This window comes from Notothenia rossii (genome assembly GCF_949606895.1).
Source record: "Notothenia rossii genome assembly, chromosome: 8".
Taxonomy (NCBI): Eukaryota; Metazoa; Chordata; class Actinopteri; order Perciformes; family Nototheniidae; genus Notothenia; species Notothenia rossii.
The window spans coordinates 2,188,154-2,205,372 of NC_136906.1; the positions used below are offsets into that span (position 1 = coordinate 2,188,154).

Genomic DNA, 17,219 nt, shown 5'->3' on the forward strand with positions numbered 1-17,219 from the left:
GCACAATTCAAACGGGATCGAAAGATAATGTTTCTCTCTCCATTGACTTCAATACAAACTTCTTGCGAAATAAGGTCCCATGGAGGAAAGGGAGGGACTTCGCCTCTCTATACTTTCTCACACATACATGCATTCTTCTCTTGCATACATACATTGTCTTCATACATGCCTATATTATTTATAATATTACATGTAAACATTGAATGAATGTGCATGAGAGCAACGTGTATAAATATGAGCATTCAAATATATGAATATGAGAACAAAATGTAAACATGTGTGAGTGAAAAACTTATAAATGTGTGAATTGAAATATGATAATATGAGAGCAAAATGTATGAATATGTGAGTGTAAATATATACGTGTGTGAGAGTGCAAATGTATGCATGTAAAAGGAGAATGTATGTGCGTGAGAGGGCCAGTATGAATTACGGTCTGTACGGCCCCTCATACTGAACTTTGTTTACATTCCACCTCTGCAGTTACTGAATGAATCAAAGGATGATTTTATTTCACATTTGCTGTAAATTAACACAAATTCTAGTTTCAATAATAACTATTTTATTTTATTTCTCTGCAGATGGGTTCTGCCAATACGGTGAGTTCACATGCTGTGTGTGTGTGTGTTAGTTACGGACATGTTGTGTGTGAGCGCTGGTATGTGTGTTATGCTGCTTTCACACCGGACGCTTATGCAAATATTCAGAGTCAAATCTCATAAAAACATAATTAAAACACACCTAAAATATATAAAACATAACATTAATTACAGATGAAAGAGGTGAGTTTTGATTTGTCCTTTAAACATGGTGGGATTCAGGTAGTCACAGATTTGTTGGGGAGTGAGTTCAAGGCTCTTAAACTTGTTTTACTGAAGCTGGTTGTGTTTCTGAATCCATCCTATTCAGAGCCGTATCTGCTGTTAAAACAAGTATTTTTTTATTCCACTACATAACCTTTACAGTCTTACACCTTCATTGATGTAACACCCTCTTGTTTCCTGTTCTTTTTCCAGAACAGGTGCTCGAGCTGTATTCAAAGATAACAGCCAGTAAGTCTCACTTGTTTCAGGAAGTCATTAGAAAGTGCATGTTGATGAAATCCTGCCTTCTGTTTGTCCTTATGTGAACTCTGAGAGAACCATGGATGCATATGTGACCTAAGGCTTCTATAGCTTCTGTTCCTGTGTTTCGCTCCAAGCATTTCTTACTCCTGCGATATACATGTCATAACTCTCTGAGGGACTATCTCAAATAAGTGAAAACTGTGAAAGATAACGGCATTTTTTACCTTTTTTCTGGCAAATGTTTCTCATCTCTAAGTAACATTAGGTCAGAAAACACATTTTTGATCCCCTTAAAGCTTCCTAATTCTACGTGGCAACAGTTTAGCACAAGGCTAGCAGCTAACGGTGCTAAGTCCCATATCATAACCTTAAAATAGCACCTTTGATTTGACCAAACTCAGCACTCCTGCTACACGTGACTCATTTATCTCCCTATTGAAATGCTTTGGCTTATATTGCTCTCATTGCCTATAAAGCCCATATTGAGACACGCTATTACTGACTGACTGCCTTTATTCAGGTAAAAGAACAACAACACTGCCCCCACCAACAACAACAACAACAACACTGCCCCCACCACCAACAACAACAATGCCACCACCAACAACAACACTGTCACCACCAACAACAACAACAACAACAACAACAACAACAACAACACTGCCAGAAAGATCAACAACCACACCAACAACAGTATTGTCAAATACAGCATTAACACTTGTATCTTCATCATCTTCATCATCATCATCATCATCATCAACACTGGCACCAAATGTCACATCGAGCCCAATAGAAGGAACCACTGGTAAGCAAAGCTAACGGCTATATACTTGTATTTATTACTTTTGTTTTATAACTAAATCTACGGAGGCCGACAGGTGCAAACGACCAAAATCTCCTCTTCCATCAGGGGAGACAGTTTGAGAAAGGATGCAGATATAAAAACCCAAATGTTCCACATGAAGAAACATCTCCAGCAACTTGACATCACATGCAGCTTTTAGAGAACATTCAGCAACTTGAGGAAACCAAACGCTGCAAGAAGCTCAAAACACAACGGAGACCAGAGACCTGAGGCCTGTACTACGAAGCTGGTTCAACCTAACCTGGATATGTTTGAGTTAGCCGGTTGGTCTAATCCAAAACATGCGCGCTCTCTCTAAACGGTCCTACGACGCTGGTTATCAAGTGGATCGCTCAAGCCAGCCGTGTCCTATCTAGTTAGGAGCGTTCACATGAAAGGGGTGCTATTTGGAGCATTCGACCAATCACAAACATGGAGAAGCGTACTGACAGCGCAGCGTCATACTTCCTGAATGAAAAGTCAACTATAATATTAGACATATGAAGAAGTTAAACTTTAAACATCCATGACTTAAACACTTGATCCAGGATCAAAGCCACATAGCTGCACCTGCAAGGTGAATACAGCTGGTAACAGAACAAGTGTTTGAATGCGTACATGAACAGGTTTATGATATCACTGCCCCGTCTAAGACACCATCTGACTTTCATTACATTTGACTCCAGTGTTTCCTCAACTTAATGTGTTGCTTCAAATAATCCTTCTGCATACAGTATGTGACACTGTGAGTGTTGCACGGCCAGATACGGCTCAGCTGACTCAGATAAGGAGATGATACATTATGATGTGATATGCCGCGGACTGTACTTAATGTTACTCTGATCCGGTTACTTATGTTGTGGCAGATATTTAAGTAAGCTTTCTTAACGCTAATGTTCTAATAGTCAGATTGCTCTGAAGATGGGAGGTGATATTCTATTAATGTTCACGTTCACACAGTCAGTGATTTTTGCCGGCCGTCTTTCCTGCAACGGCAGCTTTTCTGTATTTCCTTTCTCCTGTAATATGACCTGATCACTTTAAACTCTGCACGCTGAGCTCTGATTGGTCAGCAGGCGATGCTTTCACTGAGTTGAGCTCTTAGCCTGCAACCTAACCTGCTCCGGGGCAGGTTAGCCGCTCAGCATCAGTTACCATGGAGATCTAGCCCGCTAAAAAGAGAACCAGCTTCGTAGGACCGGAAACCCAGAGTTACCCCTGAAGTTAGCCGCTAAGAGAACATCCTGCTTCGTAGTACAGGCCTCTGCAGAAACCAAACGCTGCAAATACAAGACGCTACAAGAAGCTCAAAACACAACGGAGAGCAGGGGACACTAAAGAGTGACGCACACAGCTGGAGACCAGGGGACACTAAAGAGTGACCCACACAGCTGGGAGACTAGGGGACACTAAAGAGTGACGCACACAGCTGAGAGACCAGGGGAAACTAAAGAGTGACGCACACAGCTGGAGACCAGGGGACACTAAAGAGTGACCCACACAGCTGGGAGACTAGGGGACACTAAAGAGTGACGCACACAGCTGGGAGACCAGGGGACACTAAAGAGTGACCCACACAGCTGGGAGACCAGGGGACAATAAAAAGTGACGCACACAGCTGGGAGACCAGGGGACACTAAAGAGTGACGCACACAGCTAAATTCGTCATGTGTTTTGGATCATTTGTGTTTTTATATCTGCATCGTTGCGTGTAAATAACCCTTTTTGACGATTTGACCCAATCATAATATAATAATTTCATAAAAGAACAAAAGTGCAGTGTTTTCTGGGTTTAGGACTCATTCCCGCACCACTCTATTCCTCCAAATAGAGAGAATGGATTTAAAGTTAGTCAGCAGCTCAGCGATTGGCTGCTGGGAAGAGGTGTCTCCCTGATAGAGACTCTACTCTGAGCTGCATATGGATCCATGGTTCCACAGTGGAAGACGTTTCCCCAACGACCAATCAGTGCGCTGCATGCAGAAACATCAGATTTTTGTGAGCATGTCTAACCTTCACCAAACAGGGCTGCATGCTGCTTGGGACTCATCGGGATACTTCCAGTGAAATATCTTGTTTCAAGGCTTTTCTTGAAAATAACTGAATTGAATGCCTTTTTTTCTAAATTGTGCTGATGTGTATTTTCTATCTTCTCGTAGATCCAGGTTCAGCAGAGAGCGTTAAACTAGGTAAGCTTTCCCCTGAATCCCAAAGTTAATAATTGGTTAAAAGTGGCAGAGAGTCCGGACTTTAAAACGTCTCAAAGTGCGGAAAAGGACCTCAAACGACCTCATGTGTGCCGGTCAAACAACAGCCCCAAAGATAAACAAAGAAGGAATAGATGAACAGTAACTCACACGTGATAAAGGAGCTCTTGTAAAAACTAAGCTGGATGAACAGGAAGTTCATTAAAACACTCGTAGACATAACAACACTTGTGTCTCTGTTTACTCACAGATCCAGTCTCTCTGCCTCTCCTCGTCTTGTTCATGACATGACATGCCACTTGTTAGATGCTTTTATCAACTTACATTCAGTACTGTGGACAATCCCCACAGGAGCACTTTGGGGTGAAGTGTCTCAGGGACATGCTGACTGCAGTGGGGTTTGAACCTGTGCCCCCCTGATCCCAACACCAACGCACTATCCACTGCGCCACACACACTGTACCACACACACTGTACCACACACACAAACCTAACGACATGCTGACTGCAGTGGGACTCGAACTTGCTACCCCCTGATTCCAAGTCCAGCGCACTACCCACTGAGCCACAGCCTCCCCATTTCAACATTTCAAACTGATCACTATTTCCCAATATTTAGATTTTTTACGTGTTTTCCCGCCTTTTCTTATATTAGTCCCTGAAGATTAAATCATAAAACGCTGTCTTTCTGTATGTTTCTAATGATACTGATATGTGTGTGTGTTTGTTTCCACACACAGAAGGACCAGGCAGAGGTACGTTTTTATCCCTTCTTTAAGAAATTGAGATAATATTTGTGTAAATTGAGTTGGATTACTTGGACTGCTCTCTCCTCTATCGGCATGCTGTCCTCCTCCCGTCTTCCTTAAAGCTTGTGACGTATTGTGCACTAAGTCCACTCCTCTCTCCTGTCGAACAGAGTGCGTCACCCTGAAGGGCCTCCTGGTCATCTCCCTGGCTCTGAACTTCCTCCTGCCTCTCTCTGTGTTCCTCTTCATGCACCGCAGGCAGAAGCAGAAGCTGCGGGTGAGTTCCCTTTGTTCACGCTGAGTATCCACGCAGTCAGGAACCAGTCCAGCAGCCGCTCGGAGGGAAACTACCAAGAAACAACATGTGGGGTCATGGAGGGTGTTCCAACCACCTGAGCACTTCACACACACACACACACACACACACACACACACACACACACACACACACACACACACACACACACACACACACACACACACACACACACACACACACACACACACACACACACACACACACACACACACACACACACACAGACAGACAGACAGACAGACAGACAGACAGACAGACAGACAGACAGACAGACAGACAGACAGACACACACTGTCTCAGCCAATCAGAGACAGGCTCTGGATATATCTGAGAGCTGGGATATATTGTTGAGAAACAGTATGATAGGGAATTTCCTCCACAGTAGGTTTCAGCAAAGTTTGCATCTGAACTGAGTCCTTTTCTTTTTTCACAGGAAAACAAAGCTTTACCTCTTTATTCAGATTAGTGCTCTTAGTTTCAGAGAAATATTACATTCAACAATAAGAATGAAATGAAATGCAAACAGAAATTAAGATAATAATACAAATAATAAGTAATGGCTGAACAAGCATTTTGGCTCCTACATAAGGGGTTAGCACTTGTGTACAAACATTTAGAAATGCCTGGATTGCCTTTATCTTCATACAGATACAGTATATATATATATATATATATATATATATATATATTCTATTTAGAAACAGAGAGAGAGAACAGCCAATACATGCATTTAGATTTGTATTCATAAGTCACTCAATGATCCGGTTGATTGACTGTGCCGTTTGGAGGTTTGGGAACAGCATCAACTCCATTTCCCATTTGTCTTTCAGGATTTAGTCCGTGGGAGCGCTGAAGGGAACTCAGCGCGAGCCAGAGTCGAGATCACGGTACAGATATATATTTGTATTATGGTTAAACAAAATGATGCTCTGTTTGCTCTTTTTCAACCTGACCCAGGACTCGCTTCACTAATGATTCACAAACATCATAACAGACGAACTGTCATGTTCTGCATTGACCCACAGCAGGACTGAAGAGGTCCATGTTAGAGATCAGGTTACCTGAGGATGCATACAACAATGATAAGAATTCATTGATTTGGTTTTAGAACCGGAGGATGAAGCCCCTCTTTATTTGTCACACACAGTGTAATTGGACCCCTGCATTCACCCCATCCCCACACAGCCAGTGTTCCCACACCTTTTACCCATTCGTGGCTTTTTAATGAATGATTTACGGTAGTCGACAGGTGCCAACGTGTTGCAACAGCCCAGGAACACGCTGCAGCTCCAGAAAGGATGCAGATATACAAACAGAAATGTTCCAAAACACACGAAGAAGCTTTTTTTTTTTTGTAAAAAAATATGGCCAAAAAACAAAATGACTCAAAATAGATTTGACAAAACGAGGTTGCCAAAAAATAAAGTTGCCAAAATAAATTTGACAAAACATAAAAGTTGACAAAAAAAAAAAATGACTCAAAATACATTTGACAAAAAACAAGATGACAAAAAAAAGTTGACCCAAATAAAAGGGGCAAAATAAAAATACTCAAAAGAAATGTAGGTAAAAAGTTATTCTGTCTCATAACTGTAAGTGTTTGTCAGTATATCTGAAATGACTAGGTTAGCTACGTTAGCTAGCTAGCTTACAGCAGATCAGTCAGACAACTCACGTGTTTCTTTAACATGTTTATTAGAAGCAGCATATAGATATACAGATATACATAACACGATGAGTGATGATTAGATAACTAATGGTGGAAGCTGGGTGGTGGTGGGGCTGCGAGCAGCGGCGACGTGGAGGTAGCTGCAGCAACAGCAGCAGCAAGCAATGCATGGAGAGAGAACTGGCAGGTTAAATAGAGCGGCATATTAGGAGACTCTGTTTGGTTGGCTGTAGAGCGGCGAGGGGCGTTATGTATGAATGCAGCACAAGTGCTCGAGCTGACTGCCTGATCTAGCTCGCAGGCTCCGCCCCATATCTGCAGAACATCAGAATGAGTCATGTGATCACATCGTTAAAATAAGAACATCATTTTTTTTAGATACATTTCCAATGATGGACGCGGGAAGTCAGTCAGAGTTGGGGGTGCGGCGCATGGGGGGGGGGGGTTGCGGGTACTAGTGGAGCCTCGCAGATGGGGGTGCTGCAGCCCCCTCAGCACCCCCCCTTCCCGCGCCCATGTTTCCAGCTTTGATGAAACCTGTCCCTTAAACCTGATTTGATGTCTGATCATCTTCTATCTCTTTCAGTCTGAAACACAGCCGGCGTCAGGGAGGAACTCACCAAAGGTAATTATGAGCGTGAATAACTTTTGGAAGATAATTCTGTTTGTCAAACGGAGACACGCAACCTCGATAAACCAGATCATGAGTGTGTTTAACACGCCTCACATCCAGCAGCATTTCTCCCACTTTGGAGGTATTTGTATTTTTGTTCTTTGGCACGAACCCCTCTCTCTTCCTGGGTGTTCATCTTCCGGATGCCGGACATATCTCCATGAGGCGCTTGTCTTGTCTGAGCTTGTTAGCGTTTCCTTGGAGGGGTTGATGATGAGAGAATAACCCGAAAAAACACCTCGACCTGAAACTGATCCAAAAACGACTAACCGCTCCCAGAACATTGATTAATCGGTCTGAACATTGCATTACAGAGGAAGTGAAGTGACTAATTACATTTACTCAAGTCCTGTACCTTAGTATAATCTTGAGCTACTTTATACTTCTACTCCACTACATTTAAAACGGAATTCATTTGTACTTTTCTCCACTGCATTTATGAAACAGCTCTAGCCACTTGCATCTCTAAAAGGGAATCAGAGGTTTATTAGCAGTACAATTGATGCAGCAATACTATCTAGAAATGTCACATAGATGAATATAATTATACACATATAAAGGCCAATTTCCTGCACGAGTGTATACTTTGAAGTACATTCTGTTCATGATACTTTCACTTGAGTAAGAGTTTGAATGCACGACTTGTAATGAAGTATTTTCACCATAGTGTAGTGGTGCTTTTACTAGTAACTAGTTTTCAACGTTTTAATCTCGGCTCTGAAGTGTCTCTTTCTCTGTCTTTGTCTCACAGCGGTCAGATCGTGAATCCAGTCTCGAGCTGTTGGCGAATATAAACATGGATAATGAGGCTGTTGGAGAGGAAACAGAAACTTAAGGACTCGTCTCTAAGCGCCACCTATATATATATATACTGCCATCACATTGCTGCTGTTGGATGTAACGCATGCTGGAGGCCAGGAGAGGGACTCTTGACGGACGGGAGGTTTTTACAAATGCCTTGAATCCCAGAGTGGAAATCGACAACACGATCGTTCTGCTGAGTTACCTGGACTGTTTCAGTCAAAGGAGAAAGAAGAGCGAAAGGTAGAACCTCCAGAAAAACGCGATTCTGCGATCGCAGAATTTACCGCATAATCAGCAAAATGGCGCAGATTTCTAAAAGGCCGCATAATCCCCGCATTTTTCCACAAAGTTGAGGGGAAAAAAAGTTGACTCGTCTTGACGTGACGTCATCAGCTCGCGCATCACAGAATGTAAACAACACCGTATAGAGCTCATTTACCGACGAACATTTCTGCTAAAGACCGGGCAAAAAGTGGGGGGAAACTATCCTGCACCCCGTGCAACTGTGTGTTGGAGCATAAGAGAAAATCGAATTTGATTCATTCAAACATTCTAAAATGCTTTCTGCTGCTGCGGACAAGAAAGCCAAACAACTCACATTCAGCGAGGCATCAACCTCCAAAACCCTTTAGAGGGCTACAAGAAACGAAGTGAGTAGCCTACAAGACTGAAGCTGCAGATAACGAACGAGTAAATGAAAACAGAATGAGGCGGAGAAGTGTGTGTGTGTGTGTGGGGGGGGGGGGGTGTGGGGGGGTGTGTGTGGGGGGGGGGGGTGTGTGAGATTAAAATAGCCCAATTGCGTTTACAATAAATAAACATTGAATGTGTTTAATTGAATAGTAAAAGGGTTTAACGTTAGTGGCAGGTTGTGTGTGAGAGAGAATAAATAAGACAGCCCAATATTTAAAAAAATTGTTATTCTTTCCCCCGCATATTTCGCAACTTTCCGCATATTTTGCAACTTCCCGCAATTTCACCGCAATTTCCTCGCATAAGATCACATAAAAACCCGCATGTTTAATCGCATAATCAAGGATTTTAGCCCGCGTTTTTCTGGAGGGTCTAGAAAGGACTGAACAGAGACAAGTTGGCTGGATCAACTTTTAAAGCAGAGACATGGTTTTATTCACTGGGAAGTTCCCAAAGAGTTTAGAGAGCTGGTGAAAGACCCAATTGGTGTTAAGTTGTGTATGAATTACGTAGTTTTCAACCCGGAAGTAAGCATAGCAAGGGATCCCTCAAACAACAAACAAAGGCAATTTTCTATTCTCAAAAAGTAAGATCTAAAGTTCAACGCTAAGCTATTTACATTCTGTAGTTCAGACCCTTTCCCACTTCCAGTTCAGATCATGTACAGATTCTCTGTAGAGTCTTGTGGTGAAGATGCTCTGCTATGAGGAGCTACGAGAAGAACCAGAACTCTAAATAATGTCAGAATTTTGAGAAATTCCAAAAGATTGCAGGATTTTGAGAAATGTTTAGATTTTTAGAACAATTCTGGATTTTGATAAGAAGTCATAATTTTTGAGAAAGTGGTCAGAATTCTTAGATTTTCAGTAAAAGTCCACATTTTGAGAAAAAAGTCTGAATTTTTGTAAAAAACTTGAAAGCTGTGATATTTCTGACAAAAGTAAGAATTTTAGATTTTGAGAGAAAAGTTGGGATTATTTTATTTTGAGAGAAAAGTCTGAATTTTTAGATTTTGAGAGAAAAGTCCTAATTTTGAGGAACTTTTCTAATTTTTTGAATAAAGTCAACATTTTGAGAAAAAAGCAGCAATGTGAACGAAATGAGTTTTTTATTATCTCAGCTATCTGGCCAGTATTGCCAAATTGATGGCTTCTTCTTCCGCAGCTCCTCACAGATCCAGACATCGCTGTAAATTCTCAAATATTTTTGGGATAAAGTAATGACATATTGGTAATCAAAAACTGTTAGTTTATCACCTAAAAAACTGTAATAACTTAATAAAAGTTCATTGAAAACCTTATTTCAGCTTACTAACAAAATACACATTAAAAAAACCATTGATTTCCACACCAGGGGACAGGAAGGGACTCAAGCTCAGTTTTTTTGGCACAGGCCTTATGTTAGATAGGCAGGATGTGAGAATGGACTGCAGCAGAGTTGGCTGTCACTGATAAGCCTTTTACTACCGGAGTTAATATGTAGTTGTGTTTGAAGCACGAAGAGAAATACACTGACATTCCATCGCAGGCCGGGTAACGCCTGAATGACACTTCACGCTGTCAGTGAGTAAATAAACATGCAGCTTACATTGCGTCACTAAACAGTTTCAGGAAATAGATCAGTCATTGTACTCACTAGCTTCTTCTTCAATCCGTCCATAAGGAAAAGAAAGCATGAACAGTAGACTGTGGAGGAAAGGGATCAAGGCCTCTGCAGCTCTTTTAACCCTCCTGTTGTCTTCGGGTCAAATCTGACCGATTTACTGCTTTCATCAATCATAACTTTTTAGTTTTACATTCGATTGCATTAAGGCTTCATGATATCCTTCACAGGAGACATTTGAACATATATAAATGCCCCCACACACACACACACACACACACACACACACACACACACGCACATTTCCCGCTCTTATGTGCCCCTCCCCCCACATGGATCACACCTGGCACGCGCACTACATGTTCAGTGTCTGCTCTTTGTATATTCACTGCAGTAGTTCATGTATCCCAGTAGTCTGATACAATATGTTCAGTTTGAAAGGGTGTTAAATGAAATTTGGTGATGATTAATGTTTTTTGTGTTAATGTCAAAGCAGTTAAAAACAGGACCAGTCAAATTTGAACGCAAACACCAAAGTAAGGGGGGGGGGGGGAACGAAGACAACAGGAGGGTTAAAAACACTTCCCTTGCATCAGTGGACTACGGAACCCCCTAGGGGACATGGACCCCGTTGCAGTTTGTAGACGGTCCCTAAGCACTCCTCTCCTTCCTCCAGCTGCAGATTGTGACCAATTATTGATGTTTAGCTCGGATGACGGCGCGTATCGAACTGTTCTGATCAAAACGACTCTGTAGCTCGTTGCCTACCTTGCTATGATTGTAAAGTCATGTTTGTATTTTCACAACGTTATGTTCATGAGTTATTGATCCGCGAAATTCGAATCTGTCAATAACTCAGCTCAGAGGGACGTGCATGTCCCCTCGCTCTGAGTGTCCTCTTGAGGTGTCTTCACTTACGTGAAACCCTTTATATATACAGTCTGTGTGAAACCCGTGCCTGTTGCCAAGCACTGATGTTATATCTTTATATTTAAGCCCAAGCTCAAAGTCAAATCGATGAACCGCTCCATTGTTGTGGTTTCTGTGTTGCCGTAGCAACCGAACTGACCAGGAAGTACATTGAGCTAAATGAAAAGTATTGCTATAATATCTCGAAAAGGGGTTTTGCGAGATCTCGCTTTAGGAACGGTCAGTCGGAGCAGCAGATGAAGCTCTGGGGCGAAAAACCCAAACTATAAATCACTGGTCAACAGTTTTATTTTTATTGTGATGAAGATGCAGCTGACAATGCTAGTCGAGTGTCAAATATATATTATTTGAAATGCACCTTTGTTTGCCATTTCTATTTATTTGTTACTGTATTATAAAACCTAAGAGCCATATAGAATTAGCCCAATTAGACATGCTAAAATATCCCTACAAATACAATGTGATCCACAGCTTTTGAACCGGTCTGTTATAAGCTGTGAAAAACAACTGTAGATCTACAAATATATTTAAAAATCTAAATAGGTTTTCTCTTAAACAAGCTTCACAAATACATGTTTTTGTCGAGTTGAGAAACGCTCTAAAACATGCTTATCTAGTGGAAATTATTTGTGCTTTTTTTTGCCATCCAGAAGCTTTTAATAAATCTAACAGCATTTAAAGTAGTTTTACTCCAAACCTGACTCTGGAATAAGGCCCTGCTTAGTTGTTGCTTTGTTTACAGTGTTTGCTTTTTGTATGCTTTCATGGTTCCTAATGTTAAACCTTTGATCAAGTGTGAGGCTTTGCTTGGATAAGCGGGAGTGGTTCAGTCTGTCGGGGATTGGAATTGGACCGAAGGGTTGCCGGTTCACGTCCCCGATCGGACAAAAACATACGGGGTGTGTACTGGAGAGGGGCCAGTTCACCTCCTGGGCCACTGCCGAAGTGCCCTTGAGCTCCTGGGCCACTGCCGAAGCGCCCTTGACCTCCTGGGCCACTGCCGAAGTGCCCTTGACCTCCTGGGCCACTGCCGAAGTGCCCTTGACCTCCTGGGCCACTGCCGAAGTGCCCTTGAGCTCCTGGGCCACTGCCGAAGTGCCCTTGACCTCCTGGGCCACTGCCGAAATGCCCTTGAGCTCCTGGGCCACTGCCGAAATGCCCTTGAGCAAGGCACCTAACCCCCAACCGCTCACTGGCGCCGGCTAGACTGGCTGCCTCCGCTCTGACCTCTCAACTGCATGTGCATGTGTGCATATAACTGTGTTTGTATCTGTATACGTATGTGCATGTTTTAAAAAGTGTGTACTGTGTGTACTGTATGACCTGTATAAAACGCATGTGTGTGTACGACAGAGTGGAAACTGGATTTCCCCCTCGGGGGATTAATAGTGGTCCATCTTCTTCTTCTCCTTAATCCTGTTTATCATGGTTTCAATACTTGCAGTTAGCATGTTCATGTACTTGTTCATACTTGCTAAGTGTTGTAGAATACTAATACTGACTGATGAGTAATGTGAGCTGGCAGCAGAACAGATGAACCCATCAGTGAGTTCTTTATCTTCCCTCTATGTAGCCCTGCTCCTTTCCCCACTTCCTATATGTCCTGGCTCTTTAGCAGCAATGTAAACAATGCATTTGATTTGGGATTACCAGCTCCACAGACGGTTTTACATCATCCTCTGTTAGTGACTGCAGCTGATCACATGACAATACAATTCTCATGAGGACATTTTTCACGAAAAGAACTGGAACATATGAGCCGGTCGGGCTGCAGACTAACGCTCACGAGGACACTTTAGAATAACTCTCACTGCCAGAAGGAGAGACGAATATTCACAGTGATGACATTTATAAAAAAAGTTAACTCAACTAACTTTTCTACTGATTCAAAGTTAGCCTTGGGAAAGGAAGACTGTGGAGTATTTATCATTTTGGCAGCAATATTTAACTCTTGTGTTTTGCAACGTATGTATTTGGTCAAAAGGTGAAGAAATGTGTTTGTTTTTCATCGGGTGTGTTTCGGTCAGGAGAAAGATGACACTCCAGTGAAGCTCTGCAGGTTTAATGTGTGTTGCTTCAGAAACCACTCTGTGCTGTAGCATCTGTTTTCAATGTCAACCCACAACATTTTAAAACTCTCTGTAACTTGAAGAGGTCTATAAAAGTTATTCACAAATAAACTCATTCTAATCCTGCTTGTGTTGGTGTTCAAAGATTTATCAGAAAAGTAAAAACTTTCTTTAATCAGGAATGTGTTTTGTTTCTGGAACAAATAATGAAGCACTTTTATTTTTCTAAAGACGCAACACCTACCAAATGTCGTGGTTCAGCTCCGAGAGGCTCGACTAACTTTTGGTACCAATTGTTCTCGATTTAAATTTTGCAAATAGTACTCAAATTTAAATAGTCTCCTTAGTAGATTGCGTTCTCGTGCACTTTGCTATATTCCTTTAAACCCCCCCGGTATCACTGTGGACGTTTTGGTCCATTTGGGTCATTTTTCACTTTTCATTTCTCAATAGCTTTTGTTGTGTTGGTGGAAATGGCCTGATTTTTTATAACAAGGCTATTTTTCTCGCTGTATTTTGGAATTCCAATTTCAATTTTTCAGATTGGTCTTTAATTCACTGTGTAACAAATAGACTACGCAAATTACTCATTCGAGACAGAAATGTCCACTGCAAAATAAAACATTATATTAAAAGTTTTTTTTCAAAACCTTTTTGGGTTCAATCTTTAAAGCAACTTCCGCCCTAATAGAAAAAACCAAAAATGTAATCATTGTCAGGATTTTAACCCTTTAAATGCCATTTTGAATACATGAAACCGCTGGGTTTTTTCTTGATGAAAACAGAGAAAATTAGTTATTTTCCATAAAATATATATCTGGGGACTGGCTCTTTTTTTTTTTATAACAGTCTTGGATATGTCAAAGATTAGCAGCAAAATAGATTTTTTTGCATTATTAGTTTTTGCACAAAAAAGTCACACATTAGTCATTCGGGACAAAAATGTCCACTTCCAAAAACTGCTCTAAAATGAAAACAGATTAATAATTTAATAAACGTTTTGGGGTTAAATCTTTCAATCAACTTCAGTCCTGATCAAAAATACCAAATGTTAAATTATGTTCAGGATTTTAACCCTTTGACTGCCAGTTTGAAAACATGAATTTGCGTTTTCTATGAAAAACATGCCAAAAAGGCAGTTATTTTCCATATAATGAATGTTGGGAGGGGGTCGGCTTTTTTTATTTATCACAGTCTTGGATATGTTAAAGATTAGCAACAACATTTATTTTTGGTGGATTATTAGTTTTTGCACAGAATCAGATTAAACAAAAAACCCACACATTAGCCACTCGTGTCCCATCCACTCCCATTATAACACCATCTTTTGATCTCTCCGCCATACCGCTATAAAATCATGAGTTTTGTAATGTCAGGGTTTTATATTGGAGGAAAATACTTCAATTTGTCCTTTTTACTGTATATCACCAGATGTGACATTTTACCATTGAATTACATGCTTGTTATTTCTTGGTTTCTTTGCCTGTTGTATAATGGAGCCCTGACAGCCATTGGAATACGTGTGTGTGTGTGTGTGTGTGTGTGTGTGTGTGTGTGTGTGTGTGTGTGTGTGTGTGTGTGTGTGTGTACAGTGTGTGTGTGTGTGTGTGTGTGTGTGTGTGTGTGTGTGTGTGTGTGTGTGTGTGTGTGTGTGTGTGTGTGTGTGTGTGTGTGTGTGTGTGTGTACAGAGACAACAATATACAGTAGATTTGGTTTACAGCAAGTCGCAGTTTTCGCCTCATATCTTTCTTTCTCTCATTCCCAAACTCATACACACTCGTACATATTAAACCTCCTTATACCTTGTGTGTGAGAATGAGACAGGAGTAAGTGTGCTCTCATGGCGTTTTGTTTTTCATGTATGCTGTTTCATGTGTCTTTGAGGTAAACAGATGTATGATCTTGGCCCAGCTTGACCTCCATGTTTCGAATTGTTTGGAACTTCAAAGTCCTTTGATAACGTCTCTTTAGCAAACAGACATACACTCGATACATACACTCCTTGAAGTAAATAGAAACACCTGGCTGCAAAGCCAAAGCTTCAAATATGTGTAGTTTGGCTGGATGGTCATTTCCTTCCTGTGATACGCAACAAGCAGTAAGATGAAGAGGAGCTTCTCTGTGGGGCAAGAGGTCTCAAGCAGCCCGTAACTTCAGCTGCAGGTTCACGTTCAACTGAGGCTACGTTTAGTAAGGTGGGGTTTCTACAACTACGCAGCTCAACTATTAGCTTGTGAAACTCTGGGAGCTTTTGTTTCCCAGAAGCGACATGCCCTGATAGCATTGTTCTCAGCTTAATGTGTGGTAGACTATATTATATTGACTTTTCAGTGATTAGACTTGACATTGCTCAACAGTTCCTTTTTTAATTCCAGCATTGAGACATATAGAGGACAAACAACAGGACAAAGAAGGTCAGCAAAGCTTAGTGATCCATAAACAAGTACCACTGTTGCACTAAAGTCCGGGCTGGGAGCCACATGTATTTTGTTATCTCTGTTTTCCATTCATTACTCACATTACTCTTGGTATTTTGCCAGAACTACTTCAGAGAACTCTTGTTGAACACTAAATAAGCGTAGCTCCTTACCGTATCATTTATGGTCACGATATGTGGACAACTTGGGTAATATTGAGACCTAAAACCGAATCTGGTAATATGTTTTCTCTCCAGTCTACTTATAATGTCTGTGGAGAATGCTTTCTTGTTTGACATTACTTGCCTGTTTGGGATTTGCTTTCTTGTAGTGTGTCTATTGTTGGAGCAGAACGTCTGCTCCGCGCCGTTCCTATATGAGCGGGTTCTCAAAAGAAGGAAAAGTCAAAGCACCAGGATAACGGCCCGTCTACACTACAGGCATCAAAAAATGTTGAAGCTGGGCGTGTCTGAAGCTTGGCGATTTTTTGCGAGCAACGCGACCAACAACCAATCACATGAATCTCCCGCCCCCGACATACAAAGCAATAGCAATGTTAAAACGAAGTAAACTGGATATAAACTCTCCAAACAGGCGAACACCTACCAGTTTCACCCACTGTCTCTGCCACCTCCCTCCATGCCTGGTTCCTCCGGTTTGTATCCCGGTAAATAGTTCTGGTCGTAAAGAACCGGGTGATTTGCTACCGTAATATCTCGTTTGGAATATGAGGAAATGAACTGCGGTCTGGCTCTCCCAGCTTGCACGCGGTTTGATTGGCTGCGCTTGCACTGGCGGGATTTGCATACACGGGATTTCATTGTCTGATGCCAAGCATCGAGCCTCAAAAGTTGAACATTGTTCAACTTTTGATGCCGATAGATGCTCGTGATGCTTGCAAAGCCATGCCATGCTCCCCACAATGCAGTTCGGCGAAGATTACAAATCTTCTACGTCACCACATTCAAGTGAATGGGCGAAGCGTTGAAAGCATTTTTCGATGCCTGTAGTGTAGACGGGCCGTAAGGGTTAAACAATAATCTGCTTTAATGGTAAAAACATACAATACATCACCCAATCACCAAATCACCTAATCACGAAGCACTCTGCAGAGTACTCCGGGCTCAGGTTCTAACCCCGTGTGAGACACCTCTCACGAACGGCCAGTCAGAAAC

General features: G+C 41.7%; 1 protein-coding gene across 2 annotated transcripts in view; it reads left to right on the plus strand.

The window, feature by feature from the left end:
• Positions 1–9,070, plus strand: part of LOC307016501 (uncharacterized protein) — a 34,694-nt gene extending 25,624 nt beyond the window's left edge. The window contains exons 7-15 of one of the 2 annotated variants that reach the window (XM_079645615.1): positions 582–599; positions 1,017–1,052; positions 1,588–1,872; positions 4,071–4,100; positions 4,859–4,873; positions 5,038–5,144; positions 6,017–6,073; positions 7,442–7,480; positions 8,280–9,070. In XM_079645615.1, coding sequence (XP_079501741.1) covers positions 582–599; positions 1,017–1,052; positions 1,588–1,872; positions 4,071–4,100; positions 4,859–4,873; positions 5,038–5,144; positions 6,017–6,073; positions 7,442–7,480; positions 8,280–8,363 — 671 coding nt within the window. In that variant the 3' untranslated portion in view covers positions 8,364–9,070. The remainder of the gene's footprint in view (positions 1–581; positions 600–1,016; positions 1,053–1,587; positions 1,873–4,070; positions 4,101–4,858; positions 4,874–5,037; positions 5,145–6,016; positions 6,074–7,441; positions 7,481–8,279) is intronic. The other variant, XM_079645616.1, reaches the window with a different exon arrangement.
• The last annotated feature ends 8,149 nt before the right edge of the window (positions 9,071–17,219 follow it).